The sequence below is a fragment of the Chlorocebus sabaeus genome, chromosome X, assembly GCF_047675955.1.
Source record: "Chlorocebus sabaeus isolate Y175 chromosome X, mChlSab1.0.hap1, whole genome shotgun sequence".
Classification (NCBI taxonomy): Eukaryota; Metazoa; Chordata; class Mammalia; order Primates; family Cercopithecidae; genus Chlorocebus; species Chlorocebus sabaeus.
In genome coordinates this window covers 6,297,501-6,309,398 of record NC_132933.1, presented here as the reverse complement: position 1 = coordinate 6,309,398, position 11,898 = coordinate 6,297,501, and the positions used below count along the sequence as shown (strand labels likewise).

General features: G+C 50.4%; 2 protein-coding genes across 2 annotated transcripts; both read right to left on the bottom strand.

Annotated features, from left to right (window-relative positions):
* Positions 1-334: 334 nt before the first annotated feature.
* On the bottom strand, positions 335-3,268 carry HSFX2 (heat shock transcription factor family, X-linked 2). Its single transcript, XM_073013136.1, is given in 3 exon segments — positions 335-897; positions 900-1,569; positions 2,405-3,268. Coding segments are annotated over 3 exon segments (1,269 nt in total). The 5' UTR covers positions 2,969-3,268; the 3' UTR covers positions 335-862.
* A 1,555-nt stretch (positions 3,269-4,823) lies between these two features.
* TMEM185A (transmembrane protein 185A) lies at positions 4,824-9,702 on the bottom strand. The gene is made up of 3 exons (XM_073013375.1): positions 8,540-9,702; positions 7,795-7,918; positions 4,824-6,520 (listed from the first exon to the last, which is right to left on the bottom strand). Exons 1-3 carry the CDS (start codon positions 8,687-8,689, stop codon positions 6,276-6,278), a joined length of 519 nt encoding a protein of 172 aa, XP_072869476.1. The 5' UTR covers positions 8,690-9,702; the 3' UTR covers positions 4,824-6,275.
* Between the last annotated feature and the right edge of the window lie 2,196 nt (positions 9,703-11,898).

The following is an 11,898-nucleotide window of genomic DNA, read 5'->3' as shown; positions in this document are numbered from 1 at the left end:
ACCGGCTCCAGTACAGACATAAAAGCCAAACGTAAATCCTGTCCACTAGACACTAATGAGCACCCTCTAAACCGTAAACCTGTAGGACTCCTTGGTAGTATCTGTGACCTCCACAAGTAACAAGGGCACTTTTTAACCCAATGACAAAGCCAGATGTGATCTCATCTGTGTGTAAAGTGAAGATCCTGTTATATAAAGGCACCACCACGACAAGGTATGGCCAGCAACACAGTGACATTGTGAACCCTCGGCCATCAATGCTAGCACCACAATTGGCACTCAGCGAGCAACTCCAGGTAATTTTTTTTTTTTTTGAGACGGAATCTCCCTCTGTCGCCCAGGCTGGAGTGCAGTGGCGCGATCTCGTCTCGCTACAAGCTCCGCCTCCCGGGTTCACGCCATTCTCCTGCCTCAGCCTCCTGAGTAGCTGGGACTATCTGCGCCTCCCACCACACCCGGCTAATTTTTTGTATTTTTAGTAGAGACAGGGTTTCACCGTGTTAGCCAGGATGGTCTCAATCTCCTGACCTGTGATCCGCCCGCCTCGGCCTCCCGAAGTGCTGGGATTACAGGCGTGAGCCACCACACCTGGCCAGCTCCAGGTAATTTTTAATGAGCAGAGGCAGGATGTCTGCGGGGCTCCCTAAAACCCAGCACCTGCTCGAGTATCTCCTGGGCATTTTTCCAGGGAGGTGTGTTAGGCTGAAGTCTTTATCATGCAAGCCAAAGATGTCGGAGGGGGTACTCGACTGCAAGGAAACAAAAAGGACGGAGACCATGAAGACTCTTTTGTGCAGTCAGAAAATTACTCATTTTGTGACACATTTATTGACCGGCACATTTTCTGCCCAAATGCTCGCCTCTATGTGCGCTGGTCTGCGTAGTCTGGGTATGCATGGGGCCATCGCTAGCTGGCATGTACTGTGATGTGCGGTGGCTGTGGGGGCAATGGTGGTGCAGAGCTAGGGGATGGGGGAACATGGCCATGGAGACAACAGGCTGTGCAGCCCCAGCAGCCACTAGGGTCACCGGCACCCAGAGATGGCAAAAGGGCAGCATGCCAGGCGCAGGAAGTCCTGTGGTCTCCATGGCAAGGGTACTGGGGGATGCTGTGGGAAGGGCCACCACAGGCCCGTAAGAATTCATCTGGGTGGGAGATCCGGGGACAGAGAGGAAGGGCTGCGCTGCAGGCCCAGGGACAGCGGCCACCGGAGTGACGTGAGCCTGGCTGCCCTCTGACCACTCGCCGGCCGGCTGGGTCACTGGAGTGTTGTCACTTGCCATGGCGGGATCGGGCACCATCACAGGACTTGCTGGTAGAGCAGAGACACTTCTGATTTGGGTGTTGGGACCCACCGCTTCCTGGTGTTGCGGTGTGACCTGATCATTCTCATTCGGAGATGTGTGATCTTGTTGCTCAGTGTCTGCTGGTGCCAGACAGGATCCAGCAGCTTCTGGCTTGTCCTCCTCCTGATGTCCTGGTGCAGACTTGACGCCCACTCTTCTCTTCATCCTCACGAGGAGGTGAGGGGAGTTTCTTTGAAAGTAGGGATGGCAGTAGAACTCTAACTATGAGTCCAAGTTTAAATAAAGAAAAGGAAACTGCAAGTCACAAGGATGAACTGCAACTCCCAACCATCTACGCCCCTGTGCAAGAGAACTCTACTGGCCCAGGAGGACTTTCTGGAAAAGGTCCCAGTCCCCAAAGGAAGCTGGGGACTCGCGTTCACATCATCAAGGTTTACCAATTTGTGGCAGGCCTTTCCGTCTTGGAAAAAGCCTCAAAATGGCAGATTAGGGTGGCCACGGCCGGCGGAAAGGGTCTTTGAAGTTGCAGACCAGGAGGGAAGATGATTCTGGGCCTCCCCCACAGTGTCAGCTGGCAACAGAATGCACCCCGGCTGGGCTGGAGGTCCTGGGCACTGGCTCTTCCACACCAGGGGCCCCACCTACCAAGGGCAGCGGGAGCATCTGCACCTCCTGTGCCAGGCGCCCTTCAGCGCTTCAACTTGAGCACTTCTCCGACACCAGCTAGGGTGATAGTGGTACAAATACCGGACTCCCCTGGCCTGCTCACCTCACAGGGTAAAGCGCTATGGAGTCAGGGGGACACAGCAACCACCAGAGGACATGGCTGGTCCCGGGTAGGAGGACATGCAGATACGGCTACTTAGCACCTGTGATATTTTACACACTCCAGAGGGGCCGGCACCATCCTCAGCCCTCTCTCCACATTCACTCTTAGTTCTTGTCACCTCCACCCAGAGGGAGACATAGGCCCACAGTGATGGCCCCACACCCTGCCTGAGGTCACCCACTTCCCAGGAGGCAGTCCTGGGACTTCCACCCGACCGGGACCCAGAGCCCACAGACTTAACCCCTCCAGAGGCTTGTCGTTCATTACCTTATTCAAGATGGAGACCGGCCTTTGTGCGGGGAAAACGTGGGTGAGGGTCCTGAAAGAGCATTGACGCCGTTTTCGGAAGCCATACAAGTTTAGCTGGCGGAAGAAGCTCTTTATTGAATCCGTGGCAAACACTTTGTGTGCGACGTCCCTTTTGAGAATCTCCTTTTCAAAGAGTTTTTGATTGATCACTATAGAAGCCCCTCCTTCATCCCACCAGATGGATGAAAACTGATTGCTGCTGACCAGTCTCCACAGTTTCTGCGGAAAAGGGAGGGAGAGGAGATTGTCTTCTCCCTGGGGCGGGATGTCACCATCAGGGCGCGGCCTTCTGAATGAAGCCTCCTCGGCCAGAGCTTGGAAAGCGATTTCTTCTGTCAGCAGCCTGAAGTTAGGGCTCCCAGTGGACACTGGGTCATCCCAGGCAGGGGAAGGATCTGCTGGGTGAAGGTAGGTCTCTGAGTACAACTGGGGAGGAAAAGGCACCCTGTCCAAGCCATGACCCTGTCCTCTCGAATTTCTTTCTTCACAGAGAGCCACACTCAGTGATGGCTTGTCCTCCATCTGGCAAACTTACTAGTGCAGTGTGGCCAGCAGCACCCCTTGGCAGTCATGTAACCAGCCCCACGACATCACAAACGGGCTCTGACTGCTGGGGGGTGACATCTCCACAAACCCAGCAAGTTATGTAATAAAGGGCCAAGACAGACAAGTAGCTGCCCATCTGCATGTGCACATTCTAGTCCTCACAGTCATTTCAATGGGAAAGACGACACTAGTACACAGGAGTGTTGAGGGGCCCTGCCACACCTTAGGTGCAGACCTGGAGCGGCCCCCTTGTCCTAGAGCTCCTGAGCCAGGCAGAACCACAGCAAAGCCCTAGCTCAGGAAGGTCAGAGCTCACCGTCTGAGTCACGAGCCCACAGACACCAGCACGACTGACACTTTGAAGCACAGAATAAAGGGTAGGACGGTGCCCACGGGTCAGGCTGTAGCCACGCCACCCTTTCTACCCTGTCCTAGCCAGCGGCAGCAATGTGCTCCAAACAGATCCACCTAACACACCCCCACTGTCGGTCCCCAGCACGCAGATGCCCGAAGGCCACTTACGCAAAGGGCTTAGCTGACTGCCCCACCAGCGTCTCCATGCAGTCCAGTGGCGAGTCGGAGGCTGCCTTCTTCCCGCCTCTCCTTGGCCCGCTTGTGTCCCCCCACCAAGCAGAGACACTCTTCTACACCCCGGGTCTCTGCAGTCACATCGTGGTGGGGCATGCAGCTGTTGGCCTTCGAGCATGTCTTGTTTTCCTTGGCCAGTGTCTCCAGAGAAACGCACGTGGGTTTGTGCCCAGAGGTCCATCTCTGCAAAAGTTGTTCCTTTGGGATGTGATGCTAAGAGGTCACGGGAGAGGCGTTCCTCCAAAGCAGTGTCTGTGTCACACACTGTCCCCACACACAGGGCCACCTCTCTACAGATTCCCCTGACTCAATTCTGGGCACAGAGCTCAGGGACCTTCCAGAGACTTCCACAAACCAGTGATGCCTCCACGCTTGAGACATCCTGACCCCAGGGCCCAAGACGCACTGGCTCGGGGGTGACAGTGAGGGGTCTGCAAACAGACTGCTGATGCTGGTGTCTCGACCCGGCCGCTGCCAAGCTGTGTGACTTGGGCAGGTCACTTAACCTCTCTCAGCCTCTGTCTCCTCCTGGGGATAAGAGTAGTAGCACCTGCTTCCCAGGGCTGCGAGGATCCAGTGGGACGAATAGGAACTAGCAAGGCACCTGGCAGTTGGGTCATAGCTACTGTTGTCACTTCACAAGGCATTTTCTTGAACAGTAAGTCGGAAATCTCATGAGCCTGAGGCAGAATCCACCTGTGGCCTCTGGTTACAACCCACAGGACTGCAAATCCTTCCAGCCACAGCAACTGGTGGATTTCCTCGTCAATTGCCGCAAGTCATGAGCTGAACCCCACTTGAGTTTCAGTTCAGGCAGAACTCTAGAGACAGCTAGGGCTAGCTAGACAGCAATTGCAGAGCCTTTTGTTGCAGCATGAGCAGTCCTCAGCTGTTGACATGACTGGGGAGCAAACGAGGACCAGCAGCAGTAAAAGGACAGTGTCTGCTGCAGACTGTCTTAGCACCCGAGGAACACTCCAGAAAGCCTCCTAAGCAGTAACAAGTGTGGCACGGTGTAGCCCAGCCAACAGTGGCATCTGCGCAGCGTCCCCTCCTTCCCGCTACCCCATATATCCCTGGGAGCTGTGCACTCAAGGACTCATTCTAAAGGCTGTGTCCCAGCAGCCGCCAGCCTCACTCGGCTGCCTGTGCCAGCTACAGATTTCTTTCCTCTGAGGCTGGCTGAGAGGGCCATTCCAGTTTCCTGGGCCATCCAGCAAATAAGATACACATCGTGCACATGTAAAACGAGGAACCAGTTTATTGAACAGTTTAAGAGAGCAAAAATAGTGGCTTTCGCTACAATTTTTTACACACTGAGCAGGAAAGGCTAAACCATCCTGCTCCCCCGTACCCCAAGAAGAACAGGCTTGCTGGAGGCCAGTGCCAGGGGCGGAGTCATGTTCGCAGCAGAGTTGAATTAACCCCAAGTATGCCGGCGAGCAGTTGGTCGTGTTAAAACGCCACACTCTTCTCCTGGCTGGGAAGATCAGTACTCATTTTTTACCCTTTTTTCAGCATAGGACCTATTTGTTTTCGGGAAGGAGGATGTGAAACTTGTAGCCTCCGGCACACGGCGGAACCTGCAGTGCTTGGAGAAACGGCACGCACACGTGAAAACATCGTGCCTACCCCAAAGCGTTCTTGTTGCTGGCAGGAGGGAAGCCGGAGACTTTCCTAAGCATAATCGTGACCCGCGTGGCCATTTCTGCTCTCAGTGACATTCTCCAGTGTTCCGGCTTCAAGCAGCGCTTGTCAGGTTTTAGGCTAGCCACTATTCTGAGAACGTCAGAAAAGCATGGACCATCTCTTGCTTGGCTTTGCTGTTCTGGCAATAGCAGCTACTACGTACCTGCATGAGTTCCAGGGCAGAAGTGGCAATGTCCCAGGAAGGCATGGCACCCCACTGGGGCGGGGTGGGTGTGCCACGGGTGTCCACTTCTGCAGCAGAAGGCATGTGCCTACAGCACAAGCTTGTAAAAAAAATACTTGAACAGAATGTGCTGTACAGAACTAGGGGTTAACACCGCATATGAAGATGCTAAAACATTTGTATAAATACTCTGTATACAGGCATGGAGTCACTCCCGCAGAAAGGGCTCATCGGTGAGGCTATGAAAAAGTGCTGTCAGCATGCCCAAAGAGAAACTACTTCCACGGTAGGAACAGAAAAAAGGACTGTGCTGTGTCTAAACACGTGGTGCATCAGAGACATAGTTACAGTTCCTACTGACTGCGCCAGCTACGACCTGGGAGTGCTGAGGACCTGGGAGTGCTGAGCGAGCTGCAGGAGGTCACCCCGTAGAGAAACATTTCTAAACAACACTTTTGATTGGGATTTCAGCACCGTGTAGACAGATGTTCCTTTTGGGGACCTGGTAAGCAGCCATCCCCCCGTGGGTCTGACGAGGAAGAGGGGTACCTGGAGCCCCTCCCAGACAGATGGAAATCCCGCCCCTGTTCTCACACTCTTCCTGGCATCCACATCTGCTGGCACACACCCCTGTCACCTGCCACTTCCACGTCCCGTCGTGGTGAGTGGCTGATAGGCGCAGGATGCAAACAAGGCATGAGATGGACGTACCTGGAGACCCAGCTCCAGTACTGGTTCTGGTTTGTGGGGTGAACGAGGGGGCAGAGGAAGGTGGAGAGAGCGCGTCCCAGTCCACTTTAGCTCTGTCCCCGGAAGTGGCATCTAATCTGGCATTTCGATATTTAATTTGGGAGGTGGGAGCACATACTTCCCAGGGCTCTGGGTAATGACCACCCTGGCCTTCTTTCGAAACATGGGTGCGATTTTAGGAGGCTCCGGAACTGGGGTCTCTTCGGTTTCTTCATTATCTTCGTGATGGAGATCATAGGAAATATTTCCATATTCTCGTAGAAATGGGAAGATTTCAAGCAGAAACTGACAGAAATCTTTGCGGATACCAAACCACCCTGAAAAATAAGAATGTTTTGTTTCACACACGAGGCTCAACTGACCTTCCTGTTAACTTTCTTTCCATAACAAGAAGTTTCACTCCTACAACGTCATAATATACTTTATCCAGACTCCTGAGTCACAAAGCCTGAACAGGGCTTGAGTACCCAAAATGGGGGAGAAGTACAAATGCTAGCTCTGTGGTTCTCTGAGTGAGGTTCCCGGACTGGTAGGGACAGCGTCCCCGGGGTCTATTTAGGGATGCCGTTCTCGGGCCCCAGCCCAGACTTCCAGAAACTGAGTCGGGCTAGGGTGGACTCCAGCGGTCCCCTTTTTCTGGCCCTTTTGGGATTCTGCTGGGTGCCCAAGTTTGAGAACTACTGCTCCAGGGAGTCTCAAAATATCTGTGGTGCGTAGACTATGGTGTCTTCCGCTAATCTTCTCCAGCCAGGATAAACTCATGGATGACAGTGCCACCCCAAAACAAGATTTCCATCACCCTCTAGAATCTGCGAGGGCAGTAGTCATGCGTGGGTCCTGGCCAGGTGGGGGCCTGAACTCATGGAGCCACCTTAAAGCCACTTTCCCAGTCCCAATGCTACTGGAGTGTCAGCTCGGTGCAGGCCCTCCCTGCTCCCGGCGGGGCAGAGGCACAAACAGCAAGCATAGCCTGGGCTGCTGGGCTGCAGTGAGGCCCGGCCCCCAAACCCACTGGCTTTCCGAAGGGCAGTGCTCTGGGCTTCCATGCCATGGAGCTCACAGCCTCGCCAGGAAAGCACCCTCTGCAGAGATCATTTTGGCAGTGTCTGCCTCAGCAAGCAGATGGAGGGAATAGAGTGCTAGCAAGGCAAGACAGGCAAGGCTCAGGTGACGGCAGCAAGGATAGGGGGGAGGCAGAGGGGCCAACAGGGACCTAGGATGAATCCCAGGGTTTGGGTGGGAGATGTGGATTTTCCATCAAACCCTCACAGGCCTGGGAAGAATCTATCTTGATCCCCATTTTGCAGAGGAGGGCACGGGATCTCTAGAGAGGTTGCCTGCCTTGTCTGGTTCTACCTCAAATGGCAGCGTGCGCTGCGAGAAAAGTCCCAGTGCAGGCCAGCGGAACACCAGAGTTATGGCATGCCCTTCCCTTAGAGGGTCCCAGAATTTCCCCAGCCCTCGCTTTCCCACACAAGCTTCTAAATTGGGGCCCTCGGAGACTCATCCCTTCCTAGACTTCTATCCATCCCCCACCCCATGGTCCCACCCCACACACACACCAAGGACTTCTCAAATGCTGAGTACATACAGTGGTTTCCTCCCTTCTGTCCAAATGTGGTTGCCATCAGCGTGATCAACGAGAGCCAAAGGGGGACAAAAATCGGGATGCAGGAGAAGGCGTTGTGGCCATCCAGTTTGTGAACCAGCAGAATCTAAAGAGACATAGTCCCTGTTGATGCCAACATCGAAAATGGATAGAGGCGGAAGCCAGACCTCATTAGGCAGCTCCTCCCCACCACCCCACCCCAGCATGGGCTCCCAGAAGAGGGAGCATCAGCACCGCAGGAAAAGGCAGGAAACCACCCATCCATGGGGAAAACTCCAAATGAGCTTTTATGTCCCTCTTCAGAGCTCAGCAGTAGCCTCTCCACTTGAAAAGTTCCCAATGCCAGCAGTTTTATGGCAAACTCTTCCCAGTGTTTGTTCTAAGGAGTCAACAGCTCCCATTCTAGAATTCTCCATGCGACTCCAATACATAAATCCGGCATCCAACTCTGCTCTTCCAAAAGTGGAAACTGGAGCCATACAGAGGCACCATGGCTAAAAACGGTGCACTCTTCTCCCTGCCAGGCCCACACACTGCCCCCAAGAGAAAGGAAGGATGCTTTCCTTTCTCCAAATCTCCCTCCCAGAGATGGCCGTGTTCTCTCCCCTCTCCTGGAGTGGGCTCACTGTGAGCTTGACGGACAGAGGCTGCCTTTCCAGGGGTGCAGAATCCTGTCAGGGGAAGCGCAAGCTTCAGGGGCTGAAGAGGCTTCCCGTGGAACGCTTACCTCAAACGTAAGAAGGGGCACGACGATGGTCATCCAGCTCAGGGCCATGGTTATGTGTGTCCTGCGCTGCTCAGCAATCACATCCATAGAGCGCAAGAACAAGACGGACCACACGATGTAGTAGAGGACCACCAGGCACAGAAAAGACATGAGAATCCACAGCGGGACACACACAACCTGGGAGTGGGGGAGAGAAGAAGTCTCTTTAGAGCTTCCCACCCGGCCTCTGATGGAAGGCACCTTTAGCACCTTGCTGTGTCTCTGCAGTTAAGGCGGTCCCTCCCGCGAGCTGAATAAGGACGTTCTACCTCCCAGGACTGCTGCGAGGATCGCTCAGGACGGAAAAGGTATGGTATGTTCACTATGGGGCCTGCTGCCACCGTTTATGACACAAACGCTCAGTGACTCCTCAGTCCCTCCTCTTTTGGGTGACAGACAGCCCTGCATCTGGCTTCGCAGCCTCTACTCTTCCAGAGGCCCACCCTCTCACACTCGTTCAGGCTCCCCCAGGCTCTGCTGCCATCACAGCTTCCCAGGAAACGGGACACAGCTGTCACCCTGTGCACACACACAAGATCTCACCCCAACAGACTCTCTTCACAGCCAACATTCCCACAACCTGCTGAGGGTACTTTGGCAACACAAATGGGAAAGGGCTCCCCGGAAAGTGTGGCTGCCTGGGCTCCTAAGGATCCCTAACCTCACCCCTACCAAGTTAGTGAGCTTGACAGGTTGATGCTGGATACAGGCTGATGCTGGATACAGGCTGATGCTGGATACATAGGGCTGCCGGGTCCCTGCCTCCACGGCAAGGGTACATTCCAAGTATGTTGCTGTCGTACCAGGTAGACCTTGTCTCATCCACACACAAGCCCAGAGGATGAGTTCTGGGGGCGCCACTTGGCCAAGGCTCCCCTGTGACACGTCGTCACCCTCCTGCCCTGCCCCCTGGGACGACACTTCTCTGTTCTCCCTTTTTATTAATTATCTATCATACAGTAGGAAAAGTGACTGTCTTCCTTTAGTGTGCGTTCCCTGAGTTTTCACCCAAGTGTAGATTCGCACAGCCATAGACAGGATGTGGAAGAGGTCTGTCACCCTGCAAAACTTTCTTGTGCTGTCCCTCCACTATCACACTGTCCCACCATTAGCTCCGGCAAACACTGATCTGTTCTCCGTCACTGTACTTTTATCTCTGCTGGAACTTTATGTAGATGGCATCGCGAGACAAGTAACCTGTTGAGAGTGGCTTCCCGCCATCAACATAATATCTGTAATGAGATTCATCCAAGTTGTTCCCTCCCTGTATCCACAGGTCATTCCCTCTCATTGCTGAGTGGTATACCATTGTATGAATGCCTACAGTTTGTTTATCTGACTGTCCACTGAGGGTGGCTTATGAAAACCGAACAAGGATCGGCCATCCAAAATGGAATCAAGACTGCTACAAACACTGGTGTGTGGGTTTCTACAAGGCTGCGTGCTTTCACTTCTGTAAGGTAAATCTTATACCCAGGAGTGGGGCAGCCAAGTCGCATGGTAAGTGCGCTTTTAACTGCATCAGAGACTGCCAAACCATTTTCTACAGTGCCTGTACCATCTGCCTTCCCTCCAGTAATGTTGGAGTGTCCCAGTTCCTCTGCATTCTCCCAGGCACGTGGCCTTGTTGGTGTTGAGTTTCGCATTCTGAAGCCACGTGTTTCGGGCCCTCATCCTGGTTGTAGTTTGTCTTCCCTAACCTGTAATGGTGTTGAGCATCTTTTCCTAAGCTTTTTCACCATGCGTATATCCCCTTCACAAATTGTCAACTCTTTTGCCAATTTTTAGGTGTTTCTTTTTGCAGTTTTGAGTTTTTAAGAGTTCTCTGTATGTTGTGGGTGCAAGTCAATGTTTTGATGTGTGCTTTGCAAACATTTTCTCCCAGTCTGTGGACTGTCCTTGTTTTATTTTATTTTTATTTTGAGAAAGTCCAAATTTATTTATTTATTTGGTTCTAGGACTGGGGCCTAGGAAATACAAGGTGAGATTAGCATTTTGTGGTGCCAGAAAATAAAGAAGTGCTTAAGAAATGATGCGGTATATAAAAAGGGCATAGGAACTTCCAAAGACTAAAAGGGCTCCCAAAAGCTGGAAAATTTGAGCAACAATATAAGTAATGATAGCATCGAATTATAAGCAATAGAATAAAATAACAATTTAGATTTTTCTCAGGTATAAGCATGGATTATCTCTTCATTTATTTAGATGTTTTCAAATTTTTCTGTCATATTTTGTAGTTTTCAGTATACAGGTCTTACAAATTTTTAACTAAATGCATTCCAAAGTACTTTATATTTTGCTATTCATAAAGCACGTGCTTTTTGTCATTTTCATGTGTTTGCTGTCAGTATAGAGATATAGTATTAATTTCTGTATATTAAAAGTGTATAACCATGGTATATTCACTTATTAAATGCAGTTTTGCTTTTTTCTTTGTAGAATCCTTAGGATTTTTCAGACTGACCATCATGTTGTTTGTCGTAAAGACCATTGTATTTCTTCCTTTTAAATCATGTTTTTCGTTCCTTTCTCTTGCTCCATTGCAATAGTTTGAACCTCTAATAGAAAAAGTTGAGCAGAAGTATGAAATCTGTTATTTTTGCCTTGATTCTGACCTTAGATGGAAAGCGTTCAGTATTTCATCATTAAGCATATTCTTAGCTCTAGTTTTTTTTTTTTTTTTTGCAGATTTCCTTTAATGAATTGATAATGCTCATATATATTTTTAATTTGCTGAGAATTTTTTAAAAAGAAATGTGTTGAAATTTTCAAATGATTCTCTGAATTTAATGGTCATTAGATCTTCTTTGTTCTTAGTGATTTTCTGTTTTTTTCTAACAATTATAGGAATCTTATATAGGTCCTAAATTTAGGTCTACATAAAGAAAGAATACCAGAGAAGAAATAAATAAAAGTAAAATAAAATGCTTTCTTATTCTTAACTGACCTAAAATGTAACTATTTAATTAAATTAATAATAGTAACAATGTATCAGACAATTAGTGTATATGGATAAACGAAATAAATGATTGTAATGGTAATGTTTCAAGCAATGCAACGAAGGAATTGAGTATACTCTTTTATAAGGTATCTATACTACATATGAAGCAGTATAGTGTTATTTTATGGCATGTTATTAAAATATATATTATAAACTCTAAGACAAAGACTAATTTCTTAAAAAAGATGTGTATTTTACATGTACTGAATGCTCTATAAAGTGAAAGAAGACAGAAAAAGAAGAGGAATAAAGAAAAATTAAATACATAGAAAACAGTTACATACATGGTAGATATTAATGCAATTATATTAATAATCAC